The 24,974-nt window shown below is 36.1% G+C and overlaps 1 protein-coding gene across 3 annotated transcripts in view; it reads left to right on the forward strand.

Annotated features, from left to right (window-relative positions):
• The window catches only part of dia (diaphanous related formin 1), a 100,633-nt gene that overhangs the window by 59,501 nt on the left and 16,158 nt on the right, over positions 1 to 24,974 (forward strand). For all 3 annotated transcript variants that reach the window (XM_089648040.1, XM_089648041.1, XM_089648039.1), the window contains 10 exons: positions 216 to 346; positions 5,104 to 5,264; positions 14,554 to 14,611; positions 15,216 to 15,430; positions 18,322 to 18,578; positions 19,921 to 20,098; positions 21,785 to 21,961; positions 22,548 to 22,700; positions 23,484 to 23,602; positions 24,165 to 24,300. In XM_089648040.1, the coding sequence (XP_089504166.1) occupies positions 216 to 346; positions 5,104 to 5,264; positions 14,554 to 14,611; positions 15,216 to 15,430; positions 18,322 to 18,578; positions 19,921 to 20,098; positions 21,785 to 21,961; positions 22,548 to 22,700; positions 23,484 to 23,602; positions 24,165 to 24,300 (1,585 nt within the window). The remainder of the gene's footprint in view (positions 1 to 215; positions 347 to 5,103; positions 5,265 to 14,553; positions 14,612 to 15,215; positions 15,431 to 18,321; positions 18,579 to 19,920; positions 20,099 to 21,784; positions 21,962 to 22,547; positions 22,701 to 23,483; positions 23,603 to 24,164; positions 24,301 to 24,974) is intronic.

The raw sequence follows: 24,974 nt of genomic DNA on the forward strand, positions 1-24,974 counted from the left end.
AGTATCTTTTTACAAATCTTATTTTTGTTTTTGATTTCCGTAAGAGATTTAGAAACATACTTTTTTGATGTAGAAAAAATTAGAAACATACTTTTTTGAGGTCTACTGTTCACAGAACTACTAGGTTATTCATTTGCTATTTGGGAATGTGTGTTATGCGTTATGTGGAGTGTCTAGGCGAGGCTATTTAATTTATTTGTGTAAATGATGTACAGGCCCGCCTACTACAAGCTGATTGAGGAGTGCGTCACGCAGATAGTCCTACACAAAAACGGTTGCGATCCGGACTTCCGCGCCACTTCCCGTTTCAATATTGATGTGCAGCCACTCATTGATGGGCTCGTCGGTTAGTATCCTTCTTTACTTGACAATATCTTTGGAAATATTTCTCCCACTATCCACTAATGTCTTCAGATTATTGTATGTCTTCACATTCTTAATGAATTAAATATAGTAAAATTAACCTCTTGTGTTAAAAATATTGATATTGAATGGCACACGTCGAGGGCTTAAAGACAAACATTATCTACAAAAACATACAAATAATTCTTGGTCTTAAATCAACATTATCTACAAAAAACATACTGATATTAATTATTAAAAAAACATACTGATAGTCATTAGACAAACTCCCAAAAAGTAGTTTATCGGGACTTTTTTGCCTTATATTTGTAAAGTGTGTAAAAATAAAAAAAATTAAAAAATTATTGATATGTCTTTTTTGTAGATAACGTTGATTGACTTTAAGAGGAACGGCTGCGGTGCCTGTTTCATACAAAATTTTAATTTGGATTTACGGCTAAAATACTAGAGTAAACTGTTTTTTTTTTTTTTTAGTTAAAAGACATGGTATATATAAAGTACGCATATGGATCAGATTTTCGATTTTTGCCTTAAATTATAGAATATAGGCCCCAGAAGATGACGATTTTACATGATTTTACGAGGCATCTTTGGCAATTTTTTGTGACCAAATGGAAGATATTTTTTGAAAAAATCTCACATATCCCGTCTCAGGCATATAATGAACTATACAATAAAATTTGAATCTTCACTGAAAAAAGTTTTATTTGCTTCAAAAGCCGAATTTGGTGGCCACAAATTCAACGTATATTTAACTAGCTTTTTTGTTATTGTCTCATTCGCACTTTCTTGAGTCGGGCTGGCTAGAGTAGGTGAAGCACGGGCCGGGGGGCAGGGGCTCGGGTGAGATCGCCCGCCTAACAAATACATGCATACATACCTACGTCAATCGTCCTTAGAGTCATTTTTTATTATTATTGCTAGTGTATGTATATGTGACATTCGCAGTCGGCCCGCGCGGACATATAATTGACGAATTTGTTACTTTGTTTACGAATAATATTATTTTTAAACTCCACAGTTTTTAACCGAAGCATCCCCAAATAATTTATTTCATTCAACATGGGTAAGTAATCATTATTTGAGCATTTTTAACAATGATAATTAGGTTATGAATTAGGGTACTTACGTTATTGATTTTTATAAAATGTTATTTGTGTTTTAGGTCGAAAGTGGATACGTGGTAAGCCACCCAGTATGCACCGGAAAAAGAGGAAGTGCAATGTCAAAAAGACAGAAAGAACTCGGAACAGGTGAAAATTAAATGCAATATTTAAATCAATATTTATTATAAGTATTTATTTTTTACGGTAAAAATGTAATGTTTTTTTGTTGTTTTCAGTTCCGTAAATGATGTTAAAGATTGTCAGGCTAAATTTGCCAACAAGGATTTTTTCGATGCTAACATCGATGTGAATTGTGGGATTTTGAGCAAACGGTAAGCAAATAATTTTATTTTCACAAGAACAAACTCTCGAGAATATACACAATAACATCAAGATACCATCTTTTGGTTGTAGTGAGAGTTTCATTTTATTGCCGTTCAGCTTTTAGTTTTGATGACAGTGTTTTTACACATTGGTACAATTCAATATTACACCGACGATCTTTAATTAAAAGTGATTAAATTTAAGAATAAAAACCGTCCTCCATTTTTGCCTATAATTGCTTGTACTATTTTGTCGAATTTGTAAGTAAAATCACTACACATATTGATCATACCTTGACAGTATAATATGCGGTCTTTTGTTTTCACGGTTTGATGCCTGATTTTTTTTCTTTTAGTACCGATGTGATTGAACCCGAAATATCGTCGCAGAAAATGTCAGACGTATCACCCGACATTATATAACATATAACCATATAAGTAATGCCTTTAGTTAGAAAATTTGGAAAATTTTGTGGTTGACTGACAAATTTTATGAAATTAAATTTTTAATTAAATTTTATTTATGTAATTATTTATTTGCTTGTTTATATTGGAGTCTGTTCTTACTATACAACTACTACCTGTCCGACTTTTTTTTTATTTTTCACCTTGTGCACATGTATTGTGTAGATTATAAAATAGGATTTTTTTCAGTATAAAAAATCTGGGACTAACTACCATAAATGTATTCCTCACTGCCTAGAATGGACGGAAATAATTATACCGATTCATTGAACATTTTTAATAAAATATGCTTGTTGCTATTATTCTTGCTGTTATTGTGCTGCTATTTTTATGGTTATTTTTATTTATAGTTGTATTACTTAATTTTGTTGTTCACATAATATTCTTCTTAGACAACACTTAAAAATAATCTCGACCAAAATCCCAGTGATAAAGTCAGTGCGTGTTCGGAATTATATACACAGCGACACGACTTTATAACTTTCTTCCAGATAAAATAAAAAAAATGTGATTCACAATAAAATTTCAAAGGTAATGTAAAAATTAAAAAATAAAATATTATGTCAACAGTAACGGTAAGGCCTTTACCGGTGCACTTACACAAATTTTAAGTAAGTGTATATTTCTATTCTCTACAATTATATTACTTACTGTTCATATATTATTTACGGCTGTTAATTTGTTAATGTACTTATCTAATTTATAAACTTATACACCTATTATTACTATTATTATAATTTCGTCTGTCGCCACATGTACAATGCACGTGTACAATTTCCGTATCTCATACAATAATACACGTATCTGCTAATTTAAATGAACTAAACAAAAGGGTGATTCCCCGTTTTGATGCAAATATATTCACGCACAAAAGAAAAAAAGCATTTCTCTTTTACTGGCCTTCAATGCGTGATATCACTGCCATGTAATAGAGACGGCAGTGGTGATATTGTCAGTGCCTAACGTGTACATGCGCATATACCAATACTATTAAAGAATAGGTCGGAAGCCCTTGTATGTCTGTGTCTGATAATGGAATGAACTAAACGAAAGGGACATTTCACCGACTTCGTGCAAATATTCAATCATTGAACTTAATTTCTTTTTTATTTAATCTCATATTATCTAACTTTTTTTGATCGCTTGCAACGTCAGCCGTACTAAAAGCCAGGTACTCCCTCTCCGTTCCCCGCTGCACGCTCCGTTAGAGAGGGACACAGGACAATAATTATTTTTGCGGGAGTCGAAATTTCGTCCGCGAAAACAACGCTCTTAAGTCCTAGAATTATTTATTTGTACATAACATTATTTTACCTTAATTCCTTGCAGTGTTACTTATAAAGATTCCCTAATACGCCGCTGCAGCGCTGGTATAGCTATACGGTTAGAAGGGCCTTATACTGCTCGGGTTAAAATATTTACTCAATAATATTCATGCAAGATTTTTTTAAACTGGCACCGCTTTGTTCCAATCTTCAAAAACACGGTCATTTTGCTAACTTCACTTTTCTTCAGATGACATTTGTGATGTCGTTGACCAGGTCTACTTTGAATTGCTTCGAAATTTGGCCAATTTGATTATGCTTTCCGTATTTGATTTGGTAAATCGAATTTCAATTTAAAATATTTCTCTGATTTTCACATTTCTATACATTTTCATTGTGCGACCGATCGATATTTGTCAAATCAACAAGATTTTTAACAAAGTTCACGATCTCCGTCTTAATACCAAAGTAATACGTCCCTAATACTGGGGGTCGGGCAGTTTAAAAATCTGTCAGCCACTAGTACTAATACTGTGATATTACATCCGGTATATGCAGTACGATTATGTGTAAAGTTTTCTACTAACCTGTTCTTATCATTCCGTATTATCGTGTGTCAAAGCAGGCAATACACCGCACTTCTGTGTTAATACAGAAAAATACACCAGTAATAACAGAAATAATAGCCACAATCATTCAATTTCTTATCTCTGTCCTTAGTCTGTCTGTAGCTACATATTTACATTTGACTTTCTGTTCTGGTTTCCAGAACAGAAATACAAATTTCTGTAACAAGTAGTCGGGAACACATTCATGCCCAATCCCCTAGAATATTAATAATACGCCCAACTCCAATAAAATATTGGCAGTATTGTATTGGCAGGAAACTCTGGCCACTATTTTAGCATGCAGGCGCTAGTGTTGCATTCCTTCAAGACAATAGCGGAAAATAATTCAATTACTGTAGTACTTAGTGGCGGTTATAACTGTTAACACAAACTTAATAGCGGCTTTAATATTTTTTATATATGTGCTAAAAAGCAGTAAAGTAATACATACGTTACCTAATATTTATTTTTTAAATGTCAGAAGTTGGAGGTATTATAGCTATTCTGCAGTGTTTGTTTATATTTGACGGCCGGCATAGTCCAGTGGTAACGCATTGGACTGCCATTCCGAAGGTCGCGGGTTCGAACCCGGCATGCGCAAATAAATTTTATTTGATTAATTTGTGTTATTTCACAATTAATTAATTAAAATAATATATAGTATATTTGCGGCACGTTCCAGAGTGGAAGATACTACCAGTATCGCCCTGGTGTAAGACCACCATTCAGAATTGGAACGTTGCTCCAAATGGCTTTAGCCGTGTTTAGTGACTAGACCTGAATAGCCAGGTACTTCCCCACCTTCCTCTTTCCCTTCCCCACTTACCTTCAGCCTCACAACATCCCCCAATTGGGGATGCCATAGTCTCACTGGCTCCAGACGGGAGCAGTTGGGACTCTTGTGAGGTATTCACTATAAAAAATAAAAAATAAAATACCCTGTTAATAATAATTTATATTGATGGGCATTCAGAGAAAACAAAGCTGGAAGACGAGAAGCGGTCCGAGGAGCTGAACCAGAAGCTGGAGGTGGCGCTAGCAGCGCGGCAGGAGGCTGAAGCTCGTCTCGCTCATATCGAGGAACGCCTCAAGGAAGGCGGCGCCACTGGCTCATCCATCGCTGCCATCACCAAGGTACTTTGCATTAACTAATTAATAATAATATTTGGCTATATTTATATAGCGCCGTTTTCGTGAAAAACCACCTCAAGAGCGCTGTTGCGTTAACAGCGTTATTTATTAATAACTAGCTATACCCTGCCACACATTACTGTAGCTCATTCTATCTGTGCTGATAGAGAAACAATTGCGCGTTTTGCTTTTACGTCAGATGGCGCTATTTAAAAAAAGGTGAACAGGTGACATCTATATAATATAGGTACACAAATACACACGTCACGTATTCAAATCTCAAGTACACCCAACAATTGAATTTGGGAGCCAGCTCTGGGCTGGAGCCCCACAACTTGATAAAGCTACTTGATTCTGTGCAAAGGAGGGCAGTCCGTCTGATTGACAATCCATTGTTAACAGACCGATTGCCATCTCTAATGCACGGACGCAATGTAGGCATGCTGAGTCTGTTTATAACGTATGTTAACTCTACATACTCAATAATAACAATGCTTGTATTATAATATTTATTTGAAAGAAGACTATCACGGTTCTGGACTGAGAGGCTCATTCCCGCTCATACGATCTCTTATATACGTCTCGTACTCGCTGTCTCGCTCTCATGCTGTCCCCCTTACACACATACACCACACCCCCACACTTAAATCATAATTACATCTTTTTATTTTTACAAATTTATATAAGCCAAATATATTTAATTATTTCCATTATGTATTTAATTTCCAATTTATATGTAATTATGTATGTTCTTGACTCTTCATTCGGTGTAGCATGGGCGTTGTCCTCGAGGGCGTAACCTCCCCTCCCATGGTGTAGGTGACCTGCAAAAATCAGAGGAATTAGGAAACTTGGTCATGTCCACGTCCGAGAGTGGACCCAGGTCCAGCAAATCATCAGACCTGTCACTCTCCCCCCACCTAACCTTCCTCTCTGAAATTTGATCATGGTGGCGTTTCCACACTTGTCCTGTAGACATAATTTTTACTAAATAAACCCTATTCCCCAATCTTTTATAAATTTCTCCTAAAATCCATTTGTTTTTATCACTTCTCAAATCCCTGGTTAAAACTTTAGATGCAACATCAAAGTACTTTTTAATTTTTTTTCCTCTATAATACTTTTTTTGTTTTTGGTGACTCAATAACATCTTATCTTTAATCGTGTTATCAATCCCTTTAAAACCTTGACCTTCAACATTATCTAATATTGGAATGATTGTATTAAAAATTGATCTAATTTTCCTTCCCAAAATTAATTTACTAGGTTCAATCCCCGTAGACATAGAAGGCGTATTCCTAATATCAACCAAAAATGTTAAAAGTTTATCCTCAAAATCAGCAGGCAATTTATTATTTATCATAATTTTTTTTTAAAAATTCTTTACCGTTCTAACCCCATTTTCGGCAAGTCCGTTAGAAGCTGGATGGTTGACAGGAGATGTCAACGATTTAATATTAAAATTATGACAAAATTCCTTAAAAACTGTTGAAGTGAACGCTGTACCATTGTCACTTACTATCTGCTCCGGAATTCCGAAATTAGAAAATAATCTTTTCAAAACTTTTATTGTACAAAACGAATCTACTTTATTTACGATGTGACAGTCTATCCATTTTGTAGTTGCATCAACGATTATCAAAAAATTGTAACCACCAAAAGGTCCCATGAAATCAATATGCAATCTATTCCATATTAATCCACTGATTGGCCACGGCTGTAACTCAACTTTACATGGAGTGGGTAAACACTCCAAGCATCGAACGCACTGCTTCACAGTTGCTTCTACCTCTGAGTTCATACCTAACCAAAAAAAATAATTTCGAGCAAGATTTTTAGATTTAACAATACCTAAATGCGATTGATGTATGAAATTCAATATGATTTCCCTTAATTCCCTCGGAACCACAAATTTATTATTATAAAATAAACACGAGTCATAAGTAGGATCCGGAATCGCGGTGGCTTTACCAGTGCTGTACTCAAGGGAAAAATAATTACCTACTTATGAAACACTTATTTATAGACCGCTTTCCAGTTTTAGTATGCCAGGAGTCAAGTATGTTGTCAACATTGAAAAGTTTTCTCGGAGAAGCCTATTAGAAATAACTTTCACACCTCTTATTAATAATATCTTTATTTAATGCTTACCTGTTGTGAATTCAAACAGAATGTACATTGTACATGATGCAGGATCAATTCATTTTGATGTCAACATTATTTTTATAATACAGTATAAGAATCCGTTCCATATTTTCTGGTGATAAATTAAACCTATTTTCAAAAATCCACTTATATATGGAAAATGATCGTTCAACATCGACAGATGTCAGCGGAGCAAATTTATAGAGTTGTCTTGAATCGATGGTAACATTTAAATTTTCACTAATGCTCCGTAATTTATCGTAGCCAGGGTTTCTATTTAATATGGCATCGAATCTTTTTTCTGCCCACTCTTCATTGCTCCACGATAAAAGAGTCCTTATCTCATCTATAATTTCGAACGATTTGATGATAGTAAGCTTAGGATCCTCGAGTTTTTTAATAGCATTTGGAATTGTTCCGAAATATTCCATTATAAAAATTAGGTCACCCTTAATACTCGCATCTTCAAACAATAATTTAGCTTTCGCTATTGCCACAGCGTCCTTTTCATTTAAAATTGAAACGACACTTTTTATTTTTTCAAAATGTTGACCATAGTAAACAGCAGCTTTGAGCCAAGTTCCCCAACGCGTTAATACCGGCTCTGGTGGTAGTGCAATATCTGGAATCATGGTTTTAAATATGTCTACTCTTGTCGGTGCTTTCAAAAATATTTTTTTAACACAGGAAATAAGATCATCCACTTTCTTATATTTATCCCGCACAGTTGAAGCGACTAGATTTAGTGAATGAGCCAAACAGGTAAAGTGTATCATATTGGGAAACACATCTTTAAGTTCGCGTCCGGCTTTTAGCATATAAGGAGCAGAGTCTGTTGTTAAAATTAAAAGTTTTTCGAAATTATTAACTGCAGATTCCTGCCACAAAAAAATTAAACTGTTTTTTACAAAATCCTTTTTGGTTTCGGCATTGGTTTAGTTACAATGTCTCCTAGTGGTTTTACGACCAGATTAGCTATATTGCGTCCAAACTTATCGGTCGTTTCATCAACTGTCGCCCATATATATGAATGTCCTATTTTTTTTCTGATATCGTTAATTTCACTACAAAACACTTTATTTAAATACACTTTTCGGAGAGTAGATTCACTCGGAAGATCCATAGTCGAACATTTACAACACAAATATTTCGAAAAAAAAGACGGAAATTAAAATTGTCTAGTTTTGTCCATGGAATATTAGAACATATTAAAAACATAGCTAAATCAAAATAGAAATCTGTTTTACACTTATCATTTGTCTTCATTATCAAATGATTTCTGCTTGAAACGTGCTTAGTTACTGTATATTTTTTTAATTGTTTTAAAGAAATATCACACACGTCACAATAAATCACCCCACGATCAAATTTTAGCTCAGGATGGGGTTTTATCCACTTATTTATTAGATTAATTGAAGGTACTATAAACGCGGCCATGGTGCTGATTGATGAATACTAATTCGTAACTAACTTCTAAAAAATGAAAGATTTCCTATCGGCTTGTCGTTTAAAAATATTTGTTTTAAAGTAAGACATACCGATTTACCATTACCTATTGTCTCTTTTCTTTCTCATATTTTGTTCATTGAATAGAAAAAGACGAAATTATTATTATCGATTGCCAACGTGGTACGATAAACAAAAGTATCGGATTTCATATTTCCTGGGCCGAGCTTCAGTTAACAAGTCAAGTAAAGTCATTTTTACCACAAAAAGGACAAAGAGCAGTACGTCACATAATATTATTTTAGTGTGATTGATATAAACCTTTCCACATAAACTCAAATTTTGTATACCTTAGTTGAATCACAGTACTGGCTTACATAGTGATACCAACAAGGAAACTGTATTGTCTTTTATTAATATTGTTTAAATTTAATTTTAACCTTGATTTCATATTTTCAATATATATAAAAATCAATGTATGTTTGGATGTCTGATCTTTGGCAATTTGTTGTTCACACACCTGGAAAGGTTTCTATGTACCTAAAAGTGAGTTCTGGCAACATAAAATTTGTGCATAAAATCCATTGTTTCCTATCCGATTGCAAAGAAACTTTGGTGAGTTATTGTGTGGATGCAAGAGAAGGTTTCTATATATAATGGTGAGCTCTGGTGTTTTGAAATTTGTATAAAATTCCCTTATTTCGTATATTATTCATCTGATTGCGATAAAACTTTGGCGAGTTGTTGTGCAAGTTGTTGTGCACACGCCTGGGAAGGTTTCTATACATAAAAGTGAGCTCTGGCGTTATTAAGTGTGTATAATTTTTTTTTCCTATACCATTCTTCCTATATCAATGAAACTTTGGCCAGTTGTGTGGATGCTAGGAAAGGTTTCTGTAAATAATGGTGAGCTCTGCGTTATGAAATTTTGATCAAAATTCTCTTTTTTCTATATCATTCATCCTATTGTGATGAAACTTTGTTAAATTTTAGTGTTGCGCGCGATTAGTGTCGAAACAAGCAGGGCGAGAAGGGAAGGGAAAGGGAATAAGAATAATAACATGACATTTATATAGCGCACTTCTGTGTTATTTCACTTCAAGTGGAATGTTTTAGTTTCTTCACCACCTAGGATTCTTGCTGCAGAGTCTGCATCGTCTATTTTCGTGTCACCTGTTCCTATACTTCATTTTACTTAACTTAACTTCACTCTATTTTTGTAATATTTATATTTTCTGTAATACCTGCATCAACTGTAAAGCGCCCCTCTCACAAAAGCGGCGCTATACAAATTATCCAATAAATAATAATATTCCCCGTATGAAAATTAATTTCTTTAAAAAATAATGTAAAATTGAGAATTTGTTCAGACCAAGCCTCCAGTATGTATACTACATGCAGCTGCAAAAGGACAGTATGTTTAAAACGAATTTAACCCGTTGAATAACGATAATTTAATTGTTTTGCCTTTAATAATGAGCGGCCCTGGAATTCTTCAAAAAGCCACCGCGATTCCGGATCCTAGTCATAAGTCGATAATTTATTTCTAAAATACCAGAATTTTAACAAGTCATCCTTTAAAAACTTTTTATCCGGCCAACCATTGATTACGAACCCAGTAATGCTTGCTATGTTTACATCTTTAATCGAAAACTGCTTCATCGTTTCTTTTGAAATTGTCGTTTCCGCCTCAATTATATTTAAAAAATCCGATTCAATCTTATCAACGTTCAGACTACCAATATAATTTAAGAAATATTCGCTACCGTCGACCTCGTCGATACCATCACTTAAATTATTATTACTATTAACCGGCAATCTAGATAAGAAATCCGCTTTGTTCTCACCCGACTTGACATATTCTATATTATAGTCAAATGTTTGTAAAATCAACGCATAGCGCTGTAGCCTATTTGCCGCTAGTATTGGCACTTGTTTTTCAGTGTTCAAAATATGTACCAAAGCTTTATTATCACAAGTTAGAACGAATTTATTACCATATAAATATTGAAAGAATTTTTTTAAACCAAATATTATTGCACACGCTTCCTTATCTAGAATGGAATACCTCAATTCCGTTTTTGACAATAAACGGCTAGCGAATGCAATCGGTCTTTCCATGCCATTCTCATATACGTGACATATAATAGCAGATATACCTATATCACTCGCGTCTGTAATTAGCTTGATAGGTAATTGTGGGTCAAAATGCACCAAAATATTGTCTGACGTCAGCAGTTTCTTAACTTGCTCAAACGCAATATTGCATTCCTGAGACCATACAAATTTTATCCCTTTTTTCAACAATTGGTATAAAGGAGACAAAATACCTGACACATTCTGTATAAAAGACCTATAGTAGGAAATAACTCCCAGCAAACTTCTAAGTTCCGAAACATTTTTCGGTACACTCATTTGGGTAATAGCATATATTTTATTTTCTAAAGGCATAACTCCTTTCTGCGAAATTCTATAACCTAAATATTCTATCTCTGTTTCTAGAAAAGAACACTTATTTTCATTAATAGTTAATCCGCAATCACTTAACTTGCTAAGTACTGCTTCACAAATAGAAAATAATTCCTCTTTAGAATTCCCAAATAAAAGAAGATCATCTAAAAATACACGAACGTTCCTAAGTCCACCAACTATCGCCGTAATGACTTGCATAAAGATGGCCGGACTCGTGCTTAAGCCAAAAGGCAATACTTTATATGCAAATAAACCTATATGCGTACTAATCACACATAATTTTCTAGACTTTTCGTTCAATGAAATTTGTCCAAATGCATTTCGTAAGTCTATCTTAGCAAAATATTTTGCACCATTCAGAGATGAAATTAAATCGTCAATACGAGGTAGTGGGTATTTCAACTTCGCTAACATAGGATTCAATGTTGTTTTGAAATCAGTACAAATCCTAATTGAAGCGTCTTTCTTTTTTACAACAACAATCGGGCTTGCAATATCGCTTATTTCTACCTTTTCAATAATGTCTTCATGCAACATTCTCTGTAACTCTATCTCTACTTTCTCACGTAAACTAAAAGGTAATGGCCTCGGATTTACAAACTTTGGCCTAAAGTCCGAATTAACTTCAATGTTTGCCTCATAATTTTTAAGCCTACCCGATTTTTCTGAAAAAACATGAGCATATTTCTTCTTTAAACTTTCACGAAAAACAAGATGATTATCACAATTAATCTCACTGAATTTTACAGAATTTATTCCACTTAATCCGATACCGAAAACTTGTAAAAAATCTCTACCAACTATTGTAGAATTACCATTTTTAATTATTACGAACTGTATTTTCGCACTTTTACCTAAAAATGACACCTCTAAATTCACTTTACCTAAAACATTTAACTGCGTTCCGTCATACCCTGACAAATGAACATTATACTTTTCTAAATCGTAAGAAACAAAATATCTTAAATACACTTCATATGGTATCGCGTTTATCGCAGCTCCCGTATCTATCAACGCCGGCAATATTATGTTACCAATTAACAAATCTATATATGTGGGTTCCGGCCCCACATTATTATTAACCACGAACACCGAATTCAACCGTTTATTTTTAGTACCTACATAATTTTTATTGTATTTACACAAATTACTAGGATGACCCGATTTGTTACAATGATTACACAAAATTTTTTTCCAGCAATCTCTTTGCAAATGATTTTTTTTTCCACACAAAAAACAAGTTTTTAACGTACCATTAACCGGTGATTTACTCCGCATTGAATTTTTATTCCTGGAAGGACTATCTTTCCTGGATTTATGGAAATACTCGCTTTCCTTATGAACAACATTTAAATTCGGATTTACTTTTTTAAAAGCCACAACATGTTCCCACGTCGCCGCTAGATTAATGCAATCCGTAAAAGAAGTATTGATTGCCTCTACGAATAGCTTGTGTTTCAATTTTTCATTAAAAATCCCAATAACGAATATGTCCTTTAAACATGGTTCCAATCTCAGCTCAAAATTACAAGATAAACTTAACCCTCTCAATCTAGCCGCGTAATCTTTAACGGATTCGCTAGGAAACTGTTTACATTTATAAAATAATTCACGAGACTCAAAAATATTTTTAACTGGTTTGCAATGTGAATCAAATAATTTACATAAATCTTCAAAAGAACAAACAGAAACCTTTTTTGGAAAACATAAATCACATAATAGAGAGAAAGTTTCTTCCGTGAGGCAACTCAGCAAAAATGCTCTTTTGCGTTCTGGTGACAACAACTTATCATCATTTAAAATGAGGGCCTGATCCAATCGTTCCCTGAACAATGACCAGTCTCCCGTTCTGTAACAGAACGTCCCCAAATTCTTACAAATCGCCTCCATTGGGAGAAGAACTGAAACAAGTTGAATAAAATATACGTATCTCAGCCCTTCCAGAGGTTATGCTCCGAGCCCCTGCCCTGAGCCTGTGAATCACCAACGTCTCAGCACCCTTTTCTGGCTCCGTCTCCCTTCAGCTGCGGACACGATCACCTTCCAAGGTCTTCCTTCCCGCTGTAGCGACAGAACCCCGGTCCCGGATTCCGGCCAATTCACCCTTGATGCCGATCTTGATCCTGGATCTTCTGCGTACCCCGTGTAACGGTGTACTCTCGACAAAATGTTGCAATGTCGGCTCCCACACACGTATAAAATTGCGTTTTTACCGCGCAATTTGCCCGGCCCGATCTGCGTGCTCGCCTCGGCTGCGTGTGAATTCTCCAATTTGATAGCCTTTTATTATTCTTCTTCTTCCTTCAAAATTTAGCGATCCAACGCCCAAAAGCGCCAGACTATACTGTGATCACCAAAAATTCGAATAATCTTCTTGAATCATCTGATTCTCCGTAAACTTTTAATAATTTACGAACTACCGTGCTGCGCCACTGTAACGTATGTTAACTCTACATACTCAATAATAACAATGCTTGTATTATAATATTTATTTGAAAGAAGACTATCACGGTTCTGGACTGAGAGGCTCATTCCCGCTCATACGATCTCTTATATACGTCTCGTACTCGCTGTCTCGCTCTCATGCTGTCCCCCTTACACACATACACCACACTGTTCTACAGGTATTTTAATGGAGCCTGCTCTAAGGAGCTAATAGCATTGATCCCTGATGCACGTAAGTGAAACTCGACATACACGAACGGGACACCCGTTCACAGTTGATGCTTCATGAGAATGGGCCGCTTCTTTGACTCGTTTTTGTGTAAGACAGCTCATATGCGGAACGTGTTACCGGCATCTGTTTTTCCTCCTTTGTATAATCCAGTCCTCTTCAAGACTCGCATTAATAAATCCCTCCCTACAGCCCCTATTTTAACCCGCCTCACAACGCTACCCAACCAGGTAGTGACATAGCTCCTCTGCCACTGTACAGTCAGAGAAGCTCTTGTGATGTGTCACTTAAAAAAAAAATTGACTAAGCAGCTATAAAAGACTATAATTTTAAATAAATAAATTATGCTGACACTGTATTAAAGTCAAACTGAACAATTGTCGAAATAACTCCCCAAAGTGTTATGAGCAGTAAACTTGTTAAACGCAGTTCATTTCGGAGGCTTATGGAGTGTTACTTTTATTAACTTGGTATCTAATTTCATGCATTTTGATTTGCCATTTATTATTGGTATGTAATAGGTACATTATATTAATTCTAAATTATTTGTTTCAGAGCCTCTCAACACAACCAGGAGGAGGCCCCCCACCACCACCCCCACCCCCAATGCCAGGTAATTATTTAGAAGAAAGGGTCCCTCGATATTATTTTTTGTTTTTGTTTGAATGAACCATTTTTGAGCCCACAAATATCTAAGGAAATAGAAGGTCACCCCAACAAAGCCCCGAGTGCTGGGGTAAGGTTTAAATATTGCGAGATGCCACCTTGTATCTCGGAGGCACCGTTTGTGACGCTGTTCCCCAGTGTCATTCAGACTAAGAACAGTAAAGGCCTGTTCACATCTACTGGCATAGTGCGTGATGCCAGTAAAATGGCGCCATGTCAACAGTTGATTATGACACTGAGTGTGCGAAGTCCATGTGAATGCGATTTCAATTTCTTTTTGAACGTGATTTTCAAATTGAATTTCAAAAGAACTGAAATTGCGTTCGCCTGACTTTGCCCACGCCGTGTCATAATCAGCTATTGATGTAGCGCCATTTTAGATGCGTCTGTGCTGTGTCTGCCATGCACGGTACTGGTAAATGTAAATACATCTTAACTCACGTCTTGGCTTGGAATGGCCATTGCAGGTTGTTTTCCCTGAGCTGGGTTCGCCACACTTTGCCACGCTGCTTGTAGAGTAAAATAATAAGTTTATTTTACCCTGTTTCCAGGAATGCCCGGCATGGGTGGCCCACCTCCCCCCCCGATGCCCGGAATGGGGGGACCCCCTCCGCCCCCGATGCCCGGAATGGGGGGACCCCCACCACCTCCCCCGCCACCGATGATGGGGATGGGAGGAGGACCTCCCCCACCACCCCCTCCACCGGGAATGGGGGGACCTCCGCCGCCACCGCCACCAGGGGGATTCATGCCCATGGCGCCTATGGTAAATATGTTAAATAATACATAGTATTATTGCTTTGTCTTGGACTATTGGCAACACTTAATGGAGGCTTAATCAGGTACCAAAAACGTCATTTTACTGCCCATCAGTGAACACCATTTCTTTGAATCTTTTTTTAAATTTTACTCATTGACCGCCTCATTCGTTGAGGGTTAGCAAGACTAGTAATCTGGAGGTCGCGGGTTCGAATCCCAGCATGCGCAACTATATTTTATTTTATAAATTTGGGTTATTTCACAATTTATTAATTCAAAATCACTAAATAGCATAAAACATTTATTTATTTTGTAAGAAACAAACAGCTTTTATATAATATGCAGTGATAGATATAAATATACAAGTTAATTGAAGTCAAGCCACAGAAGTTTCTTATGTTAAAGTGCATTAGAAATGAAGTTTTAGTTTCTTAAAATTAATTTGGTGTTAAAGGAAGGGGAGAGGAAGAGGAAAATAGGAAGAGGATAGGAAGAGGAAAATAGGAAGAAATCATATTAATAATCGATCGTACGCATTACTTCATATCGATATTTCTTTAGGTTATTACCAAAAATGTCAATGCCGTAAAATTTTTTATTATATTGTGCACATATACGAGGAATTGGGGAATTTTTTCGAAGGTTTGTTCTACACGAGGGTAGATAAAATAAATCAGGTTGTCGGGTTGATCTAGACGGAATATGAAAATTTATTAAATTTGTAAGTTCTGGTGAGTCCAGACCATTATTTAGGATTTTAAATAATAGGATTTGATCAAAAATTAGACGTCGTGTTCAGAGGGAGTTAAAATTATGAAATTTAATGGATTCGGTATAATTTGAGAAGTGTAAGTTTAGTTTATAATTTATGTGTTTAAAAAATTTTTTTTGAATTCTTTCGATATGGGCTTGGTATAAAGGAGTCCAGATCGGTGTACAGTGTTCCAGGTGCGGGCGAATATATGAGGTGTAAAGGGAATATAGAGTTTTTATGTTGCGGAAGGGTTTTGCTATGCGAATCATAAATCCCAGCATTTTATTGGCTTTGTTAATGATGTCATCAGTGTGTTGGATAAAGTTTAATTTAACATGCAGTGTTACCCCAAGGTCCCTGATATATTTTACTTCATTGATGTGTGTGCCGTTTAGTGTGTATACAATGGATATTTTATTTTTATTACGTGTAAATGTTAATTTATTTCATTTTGCTATGTTAATAACATGTTTAATTCGCAATAGACAAAGAGACGATTGAGGTCCTCTTGAAGTTTAATGCAGTCGTTGATTGATTTAATAACTAAGTATATTTTTTTATCTTCCGCATATGCTAGGTAATTAGCATGTAAAAAACATTTGTGAATATCGTATAAATACACATTAAATAATAATGGGCCTAAATGAGAACCTTGAGGTACACCGGAGGGCACAGAGAAGAAGCTGGACTTTGTTCCCTCAACTAAGACACTTTGAAGTCTACTCCAAAGGTATGAAGTGAGCCACCGGAGTAAGTCACCATGGATGCCTAATTGTTTTAATTTTTGAATTAGAATGAAATGGTTTACCTTAACGAAGGCCTTAGAATAATCAGTGTAGATTACATCTACTTGGTTTCTATTGTCCATATTGCATGTTAAATATTCCGTAAACATAAAAAAATATTGTTCATATTGCATGTTAAATATTCCGTAAAACATAGTTGCTATCCGCGTCTGTCTGTTTCTGCGCTTAGTTCTTCTAAACTACGCAACGGATTTTGATAGGGTTTTTACTATCATCGGCTTGTAACATATAATTCACTTGCAGCATGTTCCAGAGTGGAAGATACAGACCACCATTCAGAATTGAAATGTTGCTTAAAAAGGCTTTGGCCGTGTTTTGATGATCAGATCTGAATAGCCAGATACTTCCCACCTTCCTCTTCCCTATATCCTTTCCCTCCCCACTACCTTCAGCCTCCAGAATCACTGGCTCCGGAGGGTTGGGAGCAATTGGGACTCTAGTGCGATATTCACATTAGAAAGATAAATGATGTATATTATATATATGTATTATAGTGGTAGATATTCTCAGTATTGCTCTGGTGAAAGACCACCATTCAGAATCGAAATCTTGCATAAAATAAAAAGAAATAAAAAATGGCTTTATCCATGTTTCGCTTGATAAATGTGTAACTGTACAATTTGGCTAATAACAATTTAGACTCGTTCGGTCGCCAGTGTAATGCAATAAACTCACATACAAATTCAACCACTCTCGGGCCATTGTAACATGATTAGTAAAAGACAATGAGGATTGCTTTGTTATTGCTTAAAAGAGGTACTATGATTAATTTTATATTTATTCATAACAAATAGAGCTAGAGACTCTCAAATAACATGATTAGCATACTCTCAAGGGGTGTGCGACAATTCGAAGAATTGATCGCACGGAAGGTATTTCAAAGTAGCAATAATAGTTAAAAGTGTGACATTGTGTATAACATAAATATCTAACCTGATTCACCGAAATGGGCGCCATACAACTCTTAGGAAAGAATTGTAAAAAAGTGAGAGATTGACATGATGACCAGCGATTACATATAACTAGCTATCAGCGTCTCCCGTGAAATATGTCGACTGGAGCAGTTGCCCGTATCACATCTGTTGGCGCATCCTCACTGCAAGGCTGTCCGATTGGTACTGGCTTTCAGGAATTATCTCTTACGCTTCCTTCTAGAAAAGCCCATAGGGTATGAGTGCCATGAAGGCGGCCTTTGTATAGTTTGTTAAAACGATAGCAGGGCAAAAGTAAACTGCTACAAATGAATGCTAGTTCCTTTGTCCAGCGCTTAAGAGAAATAGCATGTTGGTTAGTCAGTTTATTTTGCTTTTGTAATCAACAATATTTTCACCTTTCCAGATGCCCCAGCCCGACATCCTCCCTCACGGCCTGCAGCCCAAGAAGAAATGGGAGGTGGACTCGCGGGGGCCCCTGAAGCGCGCCAACTGGAAGAGCATCGTGCCACAGAAAATGTCGGAGCGCTCCTTCTGGGTGGGGGTGCGCGAGGACCGTATCGGTCTCGCCGCGCCCGACATCCTCAGCGGCCTGGCCCAGCGCTTCTGCTCACGCCCGGCCGGCAAGGCCAAGCCCACCGATGACCAGGATGCGCCTGTCAGGTAGGATTAAACTAATGACTTATCCTTGGCTCTACAACCCTTGGAGATTCATCCTCTTCACATTTATTATTATTATTATTTAATGAGCAGGCAGCATTCCGCTGATGCCCTCATATCTGATTTCACAATAATTTAACAGTTCTGGAAGTTTGTTCCATGCATCCACTACTCTATTTGCAAGAAAGTTGTTTCCTAGGATTGAATGCAAAAGGTGTTTTGTTAATTTTTTTGAGTGTCCACGGAGATTTATATTTTTGTTGGTGATGAAAATTTGTTGTATGCCAGGGCAACTATAATGTCCAGATAAAATTTTGAATGTCTCAATCAAGTCACCCCTTTCTCTTTCTTTTAACGTTGGTAATCTTAGTTCCTTGAGTCTATCTTCGTATTGCCGGTCTTTCAAAGCTCAATTAGGTATTTTTTTAAATCGTCTCTGTACTTTCTATTAAATCTACATATATCCGTTTTCGCATGTTTAGTACGAAATCACTTTTATCAAATTCTATCTCAATTTTATCTTAATTCTATCTATCTATTCTATTTCCTGCATCTATTGGTGTTTTCCACTCCCAACAACTACATGTGTCTCCTTACATGGCAGTGTCTTGTTAGTAGTGTTGTTTGCCTGATTCATCTAGGATCTAGCGTCGAGTGTCTAGCACGGTCGATAAAACCTTCTATCAACACGATATCGACTAAATCCGTCATCTATGGTCAGTTAGCGATATTTGCAAGCACTGTCAACAATTGGTAAGAAATGTTCCAAAGGCCGATAGACAAATTTTAGCGCGGCCTCCAGAGAGAAAAGCTTTGATCAACTGTCAATATACACATTTTTAAATAATGATGTCACGCTTAATTACAGACTTATTAATGAACGGAGTTGAACTAACGAAGTTCTTAGAATTGAAAGAAGTCATATATGCGATCAATTGAATTCTTCTGGGCTTGTATATATTGTATATATGGCATATGTGGGCTGCCAATGCATATTAAAGTTTCAATTCGACATTGTCAATTTATTCGTATTTTTACATTGCCGTTTGACATTTAGGAATGTCAATCCATCGTAATATGATTTCTTATTTATTTTGGGTCAATATTGGTTTGGCTATCGACAACCCAACCATGCTTGGGATATCGATATAAAATTGTTGAAAGTTTAGTCTATCAATCCAATATTGTTAAGTTATCAATTTGATCATGCTAGTCCGTTTATTGTTTCACTCCGGGTGCCCTCTTGCTTAGTAATGGTCTGATATATTTTATTATGGACTTTTTGTTTCTTAATGAGAAAAGTGTTATTTGAAATGTAAAACTAAATATTTATTTAAAATTTCAGCCGGGGCACCATGAAGAAGGTAAAGAACCTGAGGGTGCTGGACGGCAAGGCGGCGCAGAACATCTCCATCCTGCTCGGTGGCGCCCTCAAACACATGAGCTACTCCTCGGTGCGGCGCTGCATCATGCGCTGCGACACGCAGGTCCTCACCGCCACTGTTCTAGACCTGCTCATACAGGTAACCTACATAAAACTGCATCTACTACTTTTTGTATGAAACAAATTGATCCTCTATTTAACCATAAACACATTTCATAAAAGCGATTCGTCTACTAGGTACCCAATGCAAAATACAGTATGTACCTAATATGATCATTGTTCAAATTCTAAACCAAGTTTCAATGCTAACCCAATACAAAATGAGACACTGATATACGAAAATAGAACTCAGCTAACGGAAAACGAATATTACGATATTTTAACAAAATAAACCCCAAGAACAATGACAATTAAAATTCAAAAATTACCACATCTATCCAATGACATCGTAAAAATACAACACATCTTACATCGATTCATACTAATCGAACATAATAAGTAAGTAGCACCGCTTATGAAAAGGATAACAATTCAAAGAACATGAACAGGACATGTTCAGTGAAACAAATTTATCGCTTGTCTGATATTGTTTATTGTTTCTTTACATTGTATCATTTTTTACGTTAGAATTTTTAACCTCACTAGGACTTTCAGAGTTTTTCATTGGTGGATATAGCTAGGCAACAATATGATGTCACAATATTCACAGTTCCAATTTTCGATCGGACTTATATGCCAGGGATTTAACCTGTCCACTGTGTTTGAGATACTGGTGTCCTACTAAAATTCCGTGATTTTTTCAAAGCGATTTTAATCCTCATAAAGAAACCGTAAGACAAGGTCAGAATCGCTTGCGCTAAATATCAGTTTAGAAATGACTTTATATTTGATGCATGGTTGAAAATGCCATGTATTTGAGGAACAATGTAATTGGAAAACAATTATGTTCAATCAACCAACTCCATCGAAACTAAGGAAACAGCAACAAATTTTTTGGTTTGAGCAGACCAAAAGGTTACATCTGAAACTGCATACGAATAATACAGCTGCAGATGAACTTGTAAATGGACTGGAAAATTATATGTATTGACAATGACGTTTGATGGAATTTGGTGAAAGTGAATGTAGGGAAAGTAGTCATGCAAATCTGCCACATGGCAGCTTTGCTTTTGTCAGGTTCTACCAATTTTCTTAATTTGTTAGTGTACATAACGATTTGTTGGTAGCTTTAATTTAAAAAAAATTTCATGACAATATCTATTTATGTAATACACTATTCAACCTTTTCTTTTTCTCCCAATTGTCCTCCCCTATCAATGTTTGTCTACTACTGAAAGAACTCTGTGGAACCAAAAACTTATCACGAGAACATCTGCTGGAGGAGTTTGGACACACAGAACAATCACAATACACTTTTATCATTAACTGCTACTCGACTAACTACTACAACTGCCTCGAGGTAATTACCACGGAACGACAAATACAGATATATAAAAAACGATATTTTCTTCACAACAAACAACACCAACCAGCCTTCAAAGCAATTATTGTTTTCTTTTTTTGTTCAAAACAAAAGAACTCAATTTTATCACTTTATTCTGTTCTGTTTTTTCAAATAATTTAAAATAAGTAATAATGGTTAGGAAAGGTAAGTACTGTGGATAAATGTCATGCCGGTAGGAACCAAAAATATTCTCAATTTGAAATCTTGCAGGACCACTCACTCGGCTACATATTATTTTCTGTAAATTCTCACTCTGTAAGTACCTACTGCTTAAAATACGATTTTTTGTTTTTGTTTACATTTTATTGTTATTTTTTGCAGTACCTCCCCCCGCCAGATCAACTCAAAAAACTATCCGAGCTGAAAGAGTCCTACGATGAATTAACGGAAGCCGAGCAGTTTGGGGTGACCATCTCCGACGTGAAGCGGCTACTTCCTCGTCTGAAAAGTTTGTCCTTTAAGCAGCACTATCGGGAGCTGATCAATGAGATCAAACCTGTAAGTTTAGTATTTACATATATCAATTATAACTTATGTAAAATATGTTCACTTTTGTCAGATTAAAGATTTTTACATTTATGACATGTTACAATATGCTTGTCAGGAAGGTGTAAAAAAATTGAGGGAGCAGTGATCGTTTAAATGGTAACACCAAGATGCTTCGAAGAAAAAATTGTGACTTTAGCACTATGGTCCAAGTGAATAATTTTCATAACAATATCAAACGATGTTCACAAATTAGTGATACTTACCTAAAAGGAGATTTTTTTATATACGTATCAAAAGAGCTATTTATTAATCAAAATAAAAATAATAAATTATGTTGAACTGTCAAATCGGGAGTCGAACCATAACCTCACAATTGAATGTAGTAAAATATTTTCAAAAATTGGTTTTGCCGCAGAAATTAACAATTCTAGTTCCATTTTATTGAATTTACACACTTTCTAGGCTCACTATCACTATCTTGATATAATTGTGAAAAAATAGGAAAGTACAGAGTGCCGATAGAAGGGTTCTGTAATGCTAAAAAGATTAAAATATAAAGTATTGTATAAATGACGGGAGATTTTTCCTATTCCAGGACATAGTGTCAGGAACGGCGGCGTGCGAGGAGATGAAGGCCAGCGGGAAGTTTGCCAAGATCCTGGAGCTGGTACTGTTGCTGGGCAACTACATGAACACAGGCTCCAACAATGCCGGAGCCTTTGGCTTCGAGATCAGCTTCCTCACCAAGGTAATTCTTTTAATCATATTAATCAGGTGAAGTATAAATTTCCGAGATTTCTCTACATGGGAGTATGGCTACTACTCGTGGCTCTACCCTTCTGACTTTCTCTTAAGGGATGTACACATTGCTTCACATTTCTTCAGACTGATTCGTGGATGGTTCGAAAACTCAACTATCACGGATTCATTTCTGTATTCTCGGTGGTCATCACCGTCACCGACAGCATAGACTGTTTTATCTCCCGTCCTGCAGGAATACTTGTTAAATAGAATCACTTCGGAAATTGATATATTTAACATCAATGAAGCTGAGTTTAAACGCAAGCTTTTAATAATATAGGAGTATAAAAACTGCTTTTATATATTTATTTGTTTTCCTTGTGTATATTTTACAAACAAATTGAAATTTTAAATGTATTTAAAACGATTGAATTGATTTGAAACATTCTCTATAAACATCACAAGTCCTTTGACCTGCATTCACAGTTGACTGTCACAAGTGTCGGTCAAGTCCAGTGGCGGTCCGTGACTTTTCAGAGAGCTAGAGTGCTAAGATTGAAAAATACGATATTGTTGATGTTCTAGATGAAAATGATTTTTTTTTAAATTATTTTGAGGAGGTTGTGCCTCCCCAAACTGAAAAATCTTTGTAAAAAAAATTGAAAATTTGAAAAAAAATCCTTAAATCCCAGGAAAATATATTTTTTTATAAATACTTCAAAAATCCTACCATTGTGATTTTTCACAGTTCTGCGCTAGTTTATAATTGTACTTATTTTGTATATTCCAGCTCACATCCACAAAGGACATGGAGAACAAGCATACGCTGCTACACTATCTGGTGGACACTATCGAGCAGAAGTTCCCCGAGGTGCTCAATTTCCAGGATGAGATCACCCACGTTGACAAGTGCGTACCCACCTAACCTAACCTTACTTCTGATGTTTTCTTAGAAATTGCTATTTGGTTCACGGACCCATCTCGAGAAGGTGCTTCCAGGCATCCCTGTCCTGCACTACTTCGGCGGCCTCCGTCCATAGCGGGCACAGCCTCTCGAGTTGCTCATCCCAACTTTGACTAGAGCGACCACTGGATGTCTTCCCTCTGGAAATGCATTCAGTATTGTTATTTAGAAGATAGAGTGTATGATTATAGAAATAGTCCACAACAAGATGTATTATATTTAATACAAGTAACAATGGATATACGAGAGCTAACATCTGAGCTAGTGGAGTTCTGGGTTCAAAAGAGTATGAGTGAGCATGCACTACTGTATATAAACCTTTGTCTGTTGCCGTCTCACTCTAACACTGCAGAAGTCAAACTGACAACTTTATTATCCCACAAATATTTTCAATGGAATTCGATCTTCTAGAATTCTTTTGAGAAATTACCCCTAAGTAACATTATTAAAATTGTCAAATAAAAGAATTTTTAATAAATGTAAATCTCTGATTGTATTACATTGCAGAGCATCACGAGTGTCACTGGACAACCTACAGAAGTCCCTGAAGAAGATGGACTCCGACATCAAGGGTCTGGAGGCGGACCTGCAGAACTCCAAGCAGCCACAGGATTCTGAGGACTGCTTCCACACCGTCATGGCTGTATCCTTTTCAATGAGCAAATACCCTAATTATGTTAACAAAAATAATCTTAATTTAAGTTAGCAAACGAGGTGAAAAGATGTGACCCGTCCAAGTCAAGAATTGCGAGTGCTATTGTTTTGAATGGATGTTTCCGGGACGGTAGTGTATTATTGTAAGTTGTTAGGTGTTTTTTTCAGTGGTCAGCAGTGACTTCATTAAACAATAGGGTCGAGTGTTGTTGCTCTGGACACTTCACAGCTTTTTACCTCCTGAAGTGTCAAAAAGTGACGAGGAACGTGCCAAAATATGTCCAGGGGCCATTTCTGATTCTGACGAGCTTTAAATGGTTCTTATTTTGAGTATAAGTTATGAGAGAGATAAGCCCCATAACAAACAAAAATAACACAAAATCAAATTTAGAAACAAAATGTTTTATTTTTCTTCTTCTTTGTATGGTGGAGGTCATAGTGAGATTCTTAGGTTGTACAGCCAGTCGATGGCATTGGGAGTCACTTGGTTCAGTACAGAGTGCCTCCCGGGAGACTGGTGAAGGGGATATTTTTCTACAGTGTGTTCCATTTTAACATGTCTCTTTTTTTAGCATGATCCGTTAATTCTGAACATAATATAAATTATAATATAATAATTCCAACCCTGATGTATGGCAGTGAGGCATGGATCTGGCAGAGGAA

This window comes from Hesperophylax consimilis, chromosome 27 (genome assembly GCF_061612785.1).
Source record: "Hesperophylax consimilis isolate HC1 chromosome 27, BYU_Hcon_1.0, whole genome shotgun sequence".
Taxonomy (NCBI): Eukaryota; Metazoa; Arthropoda; class Insecta; order Trichoptera; family Limnephilidae; genus Hesperophylax; species Hesperophylax consimilis.